Source organism: Chaetodon auriga, chromosome 14 (genome assembly GCF_051107435.1).
Source record: "Chaetodon auriga isolate fChaAug3 chromosome 14, fChaAug3.hap1, whole genome shotgun sequence".
In the NCBI taxonomy this organism is placed as follows: domain Eukaryota; kingdom Metazoa; phylum Chordata; class Actinopteri; order Chaetodontiformes; family Chaetodontidae; genus Chaetodon; species Chaetodon auriga.
In genome coordinates, this window is record NC_135087.1 from 2,986,327 (window position 1) to 3,000,607 (window position 14,281).

Below are 14,281 nucleotides of genomic sequence, written 5' to 3' on the forward strand. Positions count from 1 at the left end.
CTGACTTAACTGAAAGTGAACCCAAAGGGTCAGACCGGCATGATAAGATAAAGAAATGTGTCTCGTTTGTGATTGAAAAACAAAATAAAGGACATTAAAGTTGGAGAAAGCGTCTGATTCTGAAAGAAGGGAAGCACGAGGAAACATCAAAACACAAGGTTCACCATCACAACACCTCCACAGGGCTAACAAACACTACACGTATAAAACATCCTGCCATCGGACGCTTTTATCCCAAACACTTCTACAGCGCCGTCTGTGCATGTGTGGTCACGGCGGGAACTACACTCACAGCAGTGCTTGGTGTCGGCTGAGCTGCTCGGAGCGGAGAATGAACAGGAGTTCGTCTTGGTGGCTTGTTGAAAACTTAAAGTGTGACGGCTCACGCTGACACAAAACAGTACAAGGCCAAGCGGACCTCACGTACGCTGCAAAGGCTTACCATGGACAGCCAGCTACACATGCTGTATCTCTCTCTAATTATACATTCAACATCCCATAGGAGCGTGTGTTGAAGCAGGGGAGAACGAAATATGGCTTCTGCTGCTCAGGGACAAAAAGCCAGCGGTAAGCACCGCACAGGTCGGGCATTACACTGATGAGGCAGACATTAATACAGCCTCCAACACCAGAAAAACGTCTCTGTTGTGCCCCTTAACTCGCCGTTGGTGAGTCGTTTTCTACAGAAGGAGGACACTGAGGGATTGGAGGAGAAGTCAGAGGTTTGGTGAACAGATGGAAGAAAAATCAAAGTGCTCTGACCGCTCAGTTTGGGATTAGTTCGCTGCTGCAAAAAAACCCAAACTTTACTATCAGCAAATCTTCAGTCGTGCTAAACACGCTAAAAGTTGCTGTCGGGGAGCCACTCCAGTGTCCTGAGGGCTGGTGACAGGTGTGTGTGTGTGTGTGTGTGTGTGTGTGTGTGTGTGTGTGTGTGTGTGTGTGTGTGTGTGTGTATGTGTGAGACACAGTGGGGACAGAGGGAGGGAGACAACTGCTGTTGGTCTGCTGGGAGCAGATGTTGGAGATCTTTGTAAACTGTTAATAGCTGCAGGATCTCATTACATTTAACTCTTTAAATGCCAAACCTGCACCAGGGAGAAGGCGTCTCTCATTGCTTCAGTACCAAACTGACACGTGTTTACGCCGCTCGAGTATAAAGATGCAACCGTCTTTTTCACAGATGCTGATGTTTCTGCTATATTCAAGCAACACGGCATTGAATTAATGTGAGGTGATGCAACATCAGGAAGAAGATATAGTTCATTCAGTCTAAATCAGGAGCAATGCAACACCTCAGTGCACTCAGTATATGATAATAACATCTGGTCTGGTATGACCACTAGCTCATGGTCGCTAACGTTAGCAAACTTTAGGTAAATTGTGCTCCATAACTGACATTAATGAGTCACTACTGACTTTATGACTCCTCTCTTCTTGTGCTAATGTTACACTTAGCTTCAGCATTTAGCATTATGCTGTAATTGCCAGTTTAAGTTGCAGAGGCTGCTGTTTAGCAAAAGTGACATGGGCTCCCTTTAAAGTGAACACTGCAGTGATAACACCTGTATTGTATATGAACCTGGATTTATTGGCTTATATTGTATTTTGTTCATTTTCTCTGGGTGCTCCAAATTAGAAATAACTTCAGTCACTTTACAAAGCCACAAAGTAAGAAACAAAGGCATCAAACAGGAAATTTTGCTAAATGTGAATGGGATGGATGTTTTGCTAAAACCGAACTGTAACAAGGCAGCGTGAGTACTAAGAGGGAGGGAGACACAACAGAATGATCCTGGAAGAATTCACATCTCTGGGCAATATTTGAGAATTCATATGTCATTAAGTTGAGTTTATTTTGAACCAAAACACACGTTTGGACTGTTTGAATTCCGATGTTCTTACCACACCGAGTTTGTCTTTTAATCCTACGGCTCAGGGCCATTAAAGGCACACAAAAGTAAACCAAGCCCTGTTACTTTAAGCAGTGCCATTCCACATGAGAGCTCAGTGTTTAGAGTGAATCCGATGACAAAACTGAGCACAACAGCTGTTTGCTGCACTGCATTACTGTCAACGCCGAGCTATCACGCGAGCACGCATGTATCTGTGCGCCACTCTGTTTTCAGCACTGCAGCTCGACCCCCTGAATTTATTTCGGTCGGCTTAGAGTCCTGCCGGGGTCGTCCGGTCCTGTGGCGAGTTTTCTGACCTTTATTTACCGTGAGAAGATTCACCGAGCATGAGCGCTCTTTCAACACTTTCCTTCACGCTCCTCCAGTTATAGAAATTCACACCAGGGAGCATCGCAACTGATCTACTGATGGACACGCAGCAGCTCCACCGGACTAGCAGGGGATTAAGATGCCTTGCTAAAAGGCACTTTGATGAGAGCTCAAGGAGGGCAGAGCATCACCTCCTCCAGGTAGATTCTTTGGGAGCTGGTGTGAGGATTTGAATCCTTAAATCACGGCCCTGCTCCCGTAACCTTTAGGTGTTAACGAGTTTGAAGTTCTCTCACCTTGATGCCTCCCATCCTCTGTTCTCCCTTGAACTCTTTGCCGTTCTTCAGCCAGTGGATGGTTGGAGTTGGGTTTCCGGCTGCGGCACAGCGGAACTTGACAGTGTTGGCGGCTGGAACGGCCAAGAGCTTCTTGTCCATCCGGTCAGGCCGGGTCCAGTATGGAGCTTCTGTTGGTGAAACACAAGACAGGGTGTTCTGTCAGTCATGGAAAACTACTTAAGGGTCTCAAGTCAATTGAAATTACTCAAGCATCGAGTCATTCGAGGCGTCAAAGTCAAATGTCAAGTCAATGGAGAGAAGTCCTGAGTGTCCAGTCATTTAAGACGAGTCTGTATAGAGACTCAAATCATTTGAAGGAAGTCTCAAGTATCAAGTCATTCAAGATGTCCAAGTCGAATCTGAGACAAGTCCAGAAGAAGTCTCAAGTGAATTGAGATTACCTACATCAAATCTCAAAAGTCGACTCTCAAGGTATTTCAGATGAGTCCAAGTCAAGTCTTAACTAATCTGAGAAAAGTCTCAAGTCTGTTGAGCAAGTCAAAGCACGACTTACGTCAAGTCTCCATTCCTCTGAACCAAGTCCAAGACAAGTCCAAGACAAGTTTTGACTTCATTGCTGTGTCTTAGGCGATAAGCTAAAGTCTCAAGTCCAAGTCAAGTCCTAAGTCTTTATTAGCAAACTGCAACTTGAGACACAAACCAAGTCTGATTGTGACCATTACAATGACAGAAGTTTCCCTTGAAGGTTGTGTTAACAGTGTTTGTTATGTAGCTGAGACCAAGTCCTCTCAGCAAGTACGGTCCTGTGATATTACCTGATACATGAATCTGACTCGCTCTACCAAGACGTAACGCTTTCTCATCCTAACAGATCCCTCCCTCGGTGTCCGGTTTCTGGTGTATTCTTAGATCATAGAAATTTTGGGAAAGACCCTCCAGAAATTCATTGTTACATGTTTTTGTAATTGTTAAAAGACGGCACAGACGGGAAAACTTGCTCTCCTGCCCTGTCTCCAGATTGGACCATCTTGCATGAGTTATGTACTTTGCCAGAGCAGATGTGAGGCTGTGGTTTCACTGGAGGTCTTCCTCACACACAGCACCTGCGCCCACATCCCTCCAGCGTCCAGCCCAGCCCTTCTGTCCGCAGAGATACAGTTAAGTTCAAGATGCGTAAACGGTGTAAAACAGTTTGACGGACGCTGAAAGGACACAAAATGGGTGCGTGAAGCGTCACGAGGACCAAACAATGCTCATCATCTTCCTGCCTCGGTAACAATGCAAGAGTTCATTTGAATCGTCCGAACCCGGGAGTTTGGAAAGCTGTCAGGGCGATTTATTGAGTTGTATTGAGAAGCCGGTGGACAAAGAGTGTAGCGAGTCAGAGAGGCCTATTGTTCCCGCTGTGTGGGTGTGGAGGGGTGAGAGCGCTGAGGCACGGCTCGCTCACCCTTTATAGGTCTGTGTGTGTGTGTGTGTGTGTGTGTGTGTGTGTGTTTCCCAGGACAAAAGCTGGGGAGGTGGCTGACCGGTCATCAGATGTCTCTTTTACTTTCTAAAAGCAGGAGGAGAGAGAGGAGCTAATTACCATCTCAATGTCTGCGCTTGTGTGTGTGTGTGTGTGTGTGTGTGAGGCGATATCAGACTCTCACCCTCGAGCTGCACGCGGGCGGGTTTCTATCTCATCAGGACGACCCAGGTGAGACGTCAATCAGGGAGGCGTCGCCGCTAAAACGACCACGTGTTTGTGATTGGCTCTAATCCGCCTGGTGTGAGTGTGCGTGTCTGTTTATCATCATGTCTTCTGATATATTTCTGACACACATCTCTTTGGCTCCTGCCATCAAACTCTGGCTGCGGCTTCACAGAGTAATTACAAGCAGACGCGGAGAGATCGGGTGATGAAAGAGACAGACGCATCTTCTTAGAAAGCAAACAAACACAACGTTACTTCACTCCATTGAGCCGAGCGTAAACCCTGCGTGTGTGTGTCTGAGTGTGTTTGCAGACGCAGCTGAACGCCGCTCCCCGCTCGAGTTCGAGACTCCCCAGCTCGCTAAGACAAACGCTCCCCACGTGCAACCACACACAAAGTGCCTCCACCTTAAAAGGGAAATATCTGTTAGATTTCATTACTTCTCTCGCCGTGCGTCTCCTCTGTCTCGGCGTATTTGGAGCGACACTTGGCGAAAGCCTCCGAGGAGTCTGAACACATTGTTTTCTTGGCACCGTAATCAGCCACACACACACTTGGTGAAAAAGAAACACACTGAGTTTTTAAACAGTCTCCTTCCTGATGTGTGGTCCTCCTCCTCCTCCTCCTGCTGCTCCTGAACTCGTGTGGGCCTGAAAACACCTTCCTGCAGCTGATGATCCTTCAGCCGCGATGACGTTTTTAACCCGAAATAGACGCCAGCGTGGATTCAGCACGAGCCGGCGCGCTCGTCTCGTCTCTATGGTTTTGTCCCAAAAACACACTGAGATTGGTTTATTCGCTGGCCTTTAGCGGCTAAGCGCTAACTGCTGTGTTTCTGCACGAGATCACCTGTCAATCAAACTGAGTGGGCGGTGTTGTGACATCTTCTTGGTGGAGAAAGTGGTGCTTGGTCTTTTCTACCCAGAGACGGAGCTGCTCGTGAGAACCACCCTGTTCTTCTTCTACTTATTCCACAGCAGAAACACCATCACTTCCTGTGCTCAGAGTACAGCTCAGGCGAGGCCTCTTATTTTCCCCATTTTCCCACAAATAAAAACAAGAAATTGTTTAAGCTGCACTGGCATTAATCTAATAAACTGCTCGCTTCTATTTTGTCCGATTGTTGTGAACATTTTTTAAGAATACAAACTCAAAATGAGCTGCTGGGTGTGAATAACGAGGTGTTTATTCCAAATGAGAATAGATGGTTGTTATTCAAATGTGTTTCGTTGGCTCTGGATTCTCAGCTTGCTGTTGGAGGCTCTCACAGTCACTGCGCACCGTCAGAAAAAGTACAAATTGCAGCCTTTTCCAATTCAGAAACAGCGGTCGATAGCTGGATTTCAGACTTGCGTTTGATTTACTGTGCAGCTTTGCTCGGTGTGCGCAGCAACACACAGGAATCCCATCCCGTGTCTAATTGGCTGGATGGTATTTCCTCAGCAGAGGGGAGTGGGATTTTCTAGTCGGGAGGCTGGGGGGGGGGCAGAGCAGATACCCCTCGAACCCCGCAGGGACGGGGTCTGGAGATAACCCTGGCCTGCGTGGATGTGCTATCACTGTAGTGGAAAGTGGTTTACCGTAACGTCTCCTCTCAGCTCAGCAGTATCACGTCCACCTGTCAGCTGCAGAGGTTAACTGAGGAGGGGGATCTCTGCGGGGGCCTAAAAATACACGACTGTATTCCTGTTGTGCTGTTTGGTTTACATTCGATAACAGCAGCAGGCCATACCTCACGCACATGCACGGAAACTGTTGGCGAGCGAAAGCTTCCAGCTATTATCCAAACTCAAATGATCTGACGGCCAGCGCACGATTCAGGAAATACATCTCAGCTTTTCTGCATGCTCTGCATCACCTGCTGCCACTTAAATGCCTGCTAGATTTTCCTTCTTTCTCTGTCAAAGTTGGACAAGATACTGCGGAGGAGGTGATATTTTCTGTCACCTCGGTTGTCTGAAAATTGCAACAAATTTCAGTGAGATTTGGTGGAAAGTTGGGCTCAGAAAACGATTTATTTTCTTGCTTTTTAAAATATGTTCTCATGAACTCCTGCACTTACTCAAAGAAGGCAAAATCTGGCCTGATTGTCAGCCACTGTGTGTATTCTGATGCAGATCCAGATGCAGATTAACATTGTACACATACTTTCTGTTATTAGAATAGCAGGTTTGGAGGACCGTGCAGCCTTGGCAGGGGGACGCGCTGTCTGAGCGTGATTACATTTTCTTTGTATTTGGACGAAGCATTGCCCTTACAAGTGTTCCACACACACGAAAACACCCCCACACGCCACCCCTGCAGCTCACTTCTCCTCTGACTCCTGGCTCCTGGTCGGAGGAGCGTGACTGTGGCTCTGTATCAGCCCGACTTCAGGGCAACAATTAGCTGGAGGAGGACACAGTGCGGTGCCGATCGCCGCGGCGTAAGGCCCTTCAGCGCTCAGACACCGATCTGGGGAAAAGGAGGAGGGGGGGGTTCTAATTGTGTAATTGTATAATTTGCCCTCGCTGACGCCTGCAAGCACACAGGCAGATTTCATTACAGATTACACTGGGGCTCTTTGAAGGCACGCTGCCCCGGAGGGCCTGCGGGGACTCAAGGCAAACAGAGTCGGAGGAATGGCGGCCGCGGAGCAGCGTAGCGTGGCCCGGCGTCCGGCTCTCTGCTCTCCTGCCAGGGTAAACAAGGAGGCTGCATAGCTCAGGAGCACAGCACAGATTAGGCTCTGTTAACATTCCTCCCCCCGACACACACGCACACACACACACACACACACACACACACACACTGACGTTTCACTTCACACAGGCCCGAGTGTGTACAGTGCTTTCCACACTGCAAAAAATGCCCACTTTAATAACTCATAATCATCGTGTGAGGGCGGACGACGGTTCTATCTCTGGCCTTTTATTTGCTCTTCTGTCAGGTCCACGTGATCTTGAAGCTTTTTACATGTTACTGGTTGGATTTGCCATTTTTAAGCATATTCTGGGAGGTCGCAAGGAGGAAATATTTCAGGTCAAAGCGGGTGAAATCGCTTCTATTAGGACTGCATCTCTCATAAGGGATCATACTGCCTTTTGCACGGCTGCATTCACACTTAATATCTCAAAAAGTTTCTTAAAGCAAAAGTCCATTCACAGCCTTCATGTTTTTAACTGCAGTTTCTTCCCATTTAGACAATGCAACCATCCAAGAACACTGTCCCAACACTTCAGTTTACACTTAATCTGCATTGTAAAGATGACTTTCTTCACCTTTCTCTGGACAATAAAAGGTCAGCAAAGATTGAATGGTGCCAGTTTATTCTGCACATTTTGATGTGTATTCCTTGTTTGCTGATCTCATTATAAGTAATCGTTTTCACTCGACCATGATTTGAACTGACCCATGTGCTGCCTGCAGCCTCACAGTTGGGTCAGTAACACGCTGTGCCTCCTGTGTGTGAAGGCCTGCTGAACCTCGCTCAGAGTCAAGCGTGAGCTGGAACGAGGTGACATACACGGCTGCCGTCTTTCCCTCTGCAGCAAAAACGAGACACAAATCTGGTGTCAATCCTACAAATTGTCTGATAATGTCATTTGCGCAGCGTAGTCTCCACAGGAATTACCGTGGCCGCTAGGCGGGCATCTATCCTCTCCGCCTTTTCCCAGAAGGCCTCGGGAGACAGCTGAGCGAGTTCTGGAGGCTGGTGGAGAATGAGATCATGACTGCAGCAGCTTGTCCGTCTGTCTGTCTTTCTGTGTGTTTGTCTCTCCTGTGAGAACAGTCAGCTGTGGCCAGCAGCATCATTTCAACTGGCAGCTACAGCGACAGTTCAGAGTGACTCAACTGCTCAAATCTTCGCCTTTTTGTGCCATCTTTTCCTCTTCTCTCCCGCTGCATTCCTCCCTGCCCTGCCGTCAATCAGCGAATGTTTTCCAGCCCCTCTCCCTCATTAACGGCCTGCCTCTTTCACCATCTCCACGTCTCTATTATCGTCCTCTCTGCATGTGGATGTGGACGGTCTTCCGCTCACCGACGGGGACTCTCCGTCTGGCTGTGTGGCTCGTCACATGGCTCCTTCCTGCTACAGCCGGCTAATTAGCGGTGGCTTAGCGGACATTAAGCAGCGATAGGGGTTTAACGTTTCTGGGCTAATCCCTCTCCTTTTGGCCAGGAAATCGGAGCCTCGTATGTCATGAGGTAGACTTACATCCAGAGATTAGGTCTGGCAGTCTGAGGCTATTTACTGGCATTCAGGATGTCTGCAGTAAGCCGCTGCCGCCACTTCGGCCTGTTTAGAAAACACTCCAGGCTTTCAGCACCGAGTGAAGCCGCGCATTCAAACACATTCAGGTTTTACATCGCAGGTGTTCAGATCATCCACAGCGACTTTCAGCACAAAGACAGCAACAGGAAGCTAATTCTGCTGCTTTCTTCTGTAATCGCTCTGGATAAGAGCATCAGCTAAATGTCTGCGAGGCAAAAGCAACACCGTATGAATATGAGGCTAGATTACGTTTTTAATCCCCCAATATCCAAAGTGAGCAGAATGCAGGGATTAAACGTCGAAAGTGATAGCATCAAAACAAAGAAAATTAACAGACGTTCCTGTGTTCATTAAGTGATTGAGGGCTTGAGTGGTACAATGGGAACAAAAGTAAAACTCATAAATAAGAGAAATAGGATTAATTAGATGGCGATTGGTGATCTGTAGCTGGGCCTTCAGTCAGGTTTTTTCCAAGCAGCATCTTTACGAACAGTTGTCACTTGTCTTTGACAGTTTGTGTTCCTCAAAACTCCCTTTGCACGCCGTCATCAGCAACAACTGCCTCATTAAAACACGGATTTCTTGCCCAACTCCCAACAGTGAGGAAAGACTTGACATTAAAACGGGAAAAGCAGCAGCAGCACCCCAAAGTCTCAACAACTAAAATGGAAATTCCCTTTTTGCTGTTTTGACAAGACGTCTCTGCTGAAGGATCTTTTTTTTTATGTGTTTGCTTTATTTTGACAGGAGAAAAAGGTGACAGGAAATAAGGGGAGAGAGAGAGAGAGAGAGAGAGAGAGCGAGAGAGAGAGAGAGAGAGAGAGAGAGAGAGAGAGAGAGAGAGAGAGAGAGAGACTGGGATGACAGCAGAAGGTCCACAGCCCGACTCGAATGGGGGACACGCTCCTTCATGAAGGCTGGAATCAGTGTTTGTCCAGGTGTTCATTCAACTGTGTAATCATTTTGGAGATGTAATTTGTGGTGCTAATGAGCCATACTGCGTTATACTGACGGGCGTTGCTATTATTTTGTCTACCCCCCTTTATATTAATTTGAACTGTCGAAATAACAGAAAGACTTGACCATATTTAGATTCTGTAGTCCTGTTCTGATGGTTTTTCTCGTCGCTACCCCGGACGAAGACATTTGCTGAGCTGTCACATCATCTCAGCTGTGAGAACCTCTAATTTTTTGCCTGCCGATCCTCTTTTTACACGTGTGTCTCACCACGTAATTACTGTCGCTGAATTACAACAGATTCGGTGAAACATTAAAGGCGAACACGCGGAGTTTGGGCCGTCTCAGCAGCCCCAGTCTGAGCCTCTGTCTCTGGATTTTACTTTGAGTTGCGTGTGACGACGCTGGATTCGGTCGGAGCTTTGAATGCGACGTTTACAAAGGGGCTTTGATTTCGGCTGGGAGTCCGCCTGTCGCGCCGTCATCCAAACAGTTCCATATTCAGCTTCTGGCACCAATTTTGCCGAGCAGTTAAGGTGGACTGGGATCCAGTTCAAGACATGATGGACTGTTTGACACTGCTGGCAAGTTCTTCAGTGTTTCGGCTGCAGCCCACTGTCAAGATGTGGGCTCGTCTGATCGAATCCGTCTTCTTTGAACTACTGTGAACTGTCAAAGCATGCAAACAGTGGAATTTAAGCATTTGCAATGTTAAAAATATCTCTTTCTGCAGGTTTCTGGCTCTCTATCGTCTTCACTTCTATCCCGACATCTCTTCCTCTCTGGCCATATTTCCATCATTTCATGATTGTTTTCGTCTGCCTCCGTCTGTTTGCGCTTCACCTTCCGCTGCCTCCCTCCGTACGGCACAACAAAGGCAGCACAGTGTGGCGTCTGGCTGGTCCAGAGCCTGCCGAGGGGTGGAGACGCTTTCTGTCTCTCTGGAGTCGACGCTAGCTGACAGAGCGGAGCGTGTAAAGCGCAGGCAGCCGGCAGAAGCCATCCCTCATCGTTCTTTGTTCACCTGCACCTGAACTCCGCATGCCTCCGAATGCCAGAGCCGCTCACATCACAGGAGAGCGCTGAAAGGGGTGTTACCCACCGGAGCACCGCCGGCTTTTGATCTGCGCGATAGTGGCATTTAGTTTAGCGCTCTGGGGGGAAACTTTAATGCGAGCACAGCGAGACAGCGAGCGCTTATAAGAGCCATATAATTCCAATTACAGATATAAAACTCTAATCAGTTGCATAAATCCAATGAGAGTCACGTAATTGCCGATAAAAGCTCCTTTCAAAGCAATTCCTGTGGCTCCTGCAGACCAAATCTTCTATCACAGTGACAAGTGAAATGAGTCCAAATCCTAAAATACAGATTAACTGTTGACATAAATAATCTGAAGAGACCATTTCCGTTGCACTAAAGAACTGCAGGAATCACTGCTCACACTCTTCACCTGTTCAGCGATGAGGTTTTCTAGTAAGTCACAGTTAGCAACACCAGGAAACAGACACTCGATTAGGAATCAGAGGGTTTCTGAGCTTTGGAAGAACGTCTGGAGGGAAACATCATGTTCTGTTTGAAAAACTATTCCCCGGCATACGAGTTGAACTGTGTTTTCAGGTAAACAGATAAAGTACATGTGAATTAAACTCCCTTTTCAGTAATGTTTTACCTCCATTTAACTGTTTTCATGGTCTCCAGTAAAAGCCAATAAAAAATCATAATTTACATTTTATGTAAACAAACACTGTGGTTCAGTTAGGTTAGGACCAGCTGAGTGAACTGATCCATTTGCAGCTTTTCTTACCCATAAAATCAATCTTTCTCCTGCCTGAGCCTAAAATCTATCTTTTTGCAAAAATGGAACAATATGAACAAAACTTCTTTACCTGAACGCGTCCACAGCACCTACACTCCTGCATTCATTCAGCAGTGTGTGTGTGTGTGTGTGTGTGTGTGTGTGTGTGTGTGTGTGTGAGGCAGGTGCTACACATTCAGCTTAACGACGCAGTTCATGCTGCCTTGATGGAGCTCAGGTTGGATTTTTGACACGAGAACACATTAATGCTTCGTGTGAGGATCCTGCTGCTGAAGGTGGCTTTGTTCTCTTTTTTGAGGATTGTGTGTTTTTTTTTCTTTTTTACATTTCAATGTCATGTTTAGATAAAAAAACTAATTAAAAAAATCAGGTAAAAATTGAAGTTTGAGCTGTCTGACCTTCCAAGTTATTGCTGGGATAAAGTTTTTTTGTTAAATCTGAAAAATATATGCAGTTTAACTCCTTCCTGATTCTATTTGTATCCCGTCACTTAAGTTCTTTAACTTTTCAGGCTTTTAAGACCTGATTTCACACAGTTTCATGAGCTCTTTAAGCAGGAAAAGCTCCGAAACATTGCCTGACTTACACCAGACGACACTGTTCAACTTTAAAAAATGTAGTCAAAAAAAGAATAATTAGGAATTCACCATTTGCATTACCTGCATCTTCTGGATCTTCATCATAATCTTCATCATCACCAGACGACGGCGAATCTTAAAAGACAAACAGAGCAGAGTTTAAATATGGAGCACAAATCTTATTTTGCATCTGCACTTAATGTGGACAACTTCAATAAACAGAAAGTCTTTATTCTTTACGCTGGTTGAACTATGTCAACCATCAGATAACAGAAATACATCTGGAAGGCTGGTAGCCAGAAATCTGTTCTGTGCACGACAAGCTGCAAATACAGAGGAAAAACAAAGCAGGAATTGTGTGCATGTTGAATGCCCAGTGGAGCTTAAATGGTGTGTGTTCACAAACAAGTATGATTAGGCATATGTACACACAGACACACACACCCACGCATGTGCATGACTGCATGTTAAGACCGCTCATTGAGAAAGTCATGAATGAGTCTCCAGTTCTCTGCAGCGTGGCGGCTCGCTCAGATACTACAACCCAAACATCTCCACAGACGTTAAAAATGAGAGGGTCATTAGCACGGCGGCGGCAACAACACTCTTTATCTCTGCAGCACACGCTAACTCTCGCTAGCAGTTAGCGTGTCAGATGACATCTAATGACTCTCCAGCCACAGATACGACTGTTTAGATTCACTGTGTCGCACATTTTCACGCCGCCGCTGTAATTATTTTTGATGTGACCTTGACTTTTTCTGGTTCAGCTCCACAGGTCTGGTTAATGAGAGCCAGCTGTTAGCTCGACAGCTAAAACAGCTCCTGAGAGAGCTGACGAGCAGCTTTAGCTTCTATTACTCACTCGTGTGAAATGAGCTTCATCATTGTAAAAATGCCTTTTAAAAAAATATTTCTGCTCTTTCAACTGAATACTGACTTACTGAAACGAGCGAAACCAAAGAAAGCAGGGTCACTTCAGACTAGCATACTAAGTCTACAGCCATGCTAGTGGCTACGTGAGGCTGCACTTATGCTAAACGCTAGCATTAGCTTGCTAACAATGATGTGGTGTTTAGCAGGTAGAATGTTCACTGTGTTAATTAGATTTATTTCGCCTGTTGCATTCTAACATTTGCTAATTAGCACAAAAGACAAAGTAGGAGTAGGAGTAGGAATACTGGTAGATTTGTAGGCATTTTGGTCATAAACCAAAGAGCGTAGCTGTTGAGATATTTCAGTCCGGTGGACGGACGGACCATCAGACATCACCATCCTTAGAGCAACATCACTCACTGGCTAAAAAATCTGATTTCAGCAGCAACAATATGCTCAAAGTTAAAAGTTCTGATTTAGCTAAGATTACAACTTTTTCAACTTGGATTGTCACTTTTATTTTATTGATAAATATGGAAACATCAACAATCAGAAGCGTATCTAATACAAAAACATATTTACCATATTAGCTCAACCAAACTTTTTAAGATATGAAAACAAAGGCGAATGCACAAAATTTCTTGAATCAGCAAATTTGATCATTCTGATCAAATTTGAGTTTATTTCACGTAAACATGAACTGAAATAGTATTTCCAAACATGAACCTTCGAGCTCAATAGGTTCAGCATTGACTTGTGTTTCAGCTTGTGAATGAGTGATTCAGCTTTTATGGCGGAGCTGGGGATTTGTATATAACCTGTTGCTCAACTTTAGAGGAACAAAAGGTTAATTCTCTAACGTATACGACATTTTTCACTCACTTTCGTTTGCTTACAGCCAATTCTGCGATAGCTCTCAACAAAAGCTGCTCATTTTCACACATTTCATATCAAAATGAACTTTAATCCTCACATTACAGCCTCTTGCTTCCAACATGTGTACCAGGTATGTGTACAATATGAGCTGGCTGCTCGCCGCCGTCTGGACGCCGTCCAGGTGCTAAATCTGATACCGCTCCTAAATATCTGACACCTTACTCAAATATTTGAGGGAAAACACAATAGTCCATGTGTGTTTTAGATGGAGCTGAGTGTTCGGTGTTTAGAGTAGAGGGCGGAGAACGGGCCGTGCGGGGGGGAGAACAGGATATTGCCGCCACATACTGTAAAAAGTCTGACTTGACAAGTAATTTAAACATGTACTGAGTGTTAAAACGATATGAAATGTCTGACAATGGGCTGCCATGAGTTCGCTTCCTGTGTGGTTTTTCCTCCTGAAACACGCTGAGCTGGAAGCAAACGCAGTTATTTCGCCTCCATGGGAGATTTTAGAGGCGAGCGCGACTCGGACCGATGGATGTTTTCTTCCTTTAAAACGAGGATGTGCGTGTTTGCATGTGTCCTCCTGCAGTCTGGAGATGATTTGTGGGTCCAGGAGGAGAGGCTGTCCACCTCTGATCAGTCCTGGAAAAGACCATTTTCTCCTCGGCTCGCAGCCAAACGTGTGTGTGTGTG

General features: G+C 45.9%; 1 protein-coding gene across 7 annotated transcripts in view; it reads right to left on the reverse strand.

Annotated features, from left to right (window-relative positions):
* fgfr3 (fibroblast growth factor receptor 3) overlaps positions 1-14,281 on the reverse strand; it is a 70,387-nt gene that overhangs the window by 27,317 nt on the left and 28,789 nt on the right. For 5 of the 7 annotated variants that reach the window (XM_076748329.1, XM_076748328.1, XM_076748326.1 and 2 more), the window contains exons 4-5: positions 11,900-11,965; positions 2,522-2,691 (exon numbers count right to left, since the gene is read on the reverse strand). In XM_076748329.1, the coding sequence (XP_076604444.1) occupies positions 2,522-2,691; positions 11,900-11,965 (236 nt within the window). The remainder of the gene's footprint in view (positions 1-2,521; positions 2,692-11,899; positions 11,966-14,281) is intronic. The other 2 variants (XM_076748331.1, XM_076748332.1) reach the window with 1 other exon arrangement.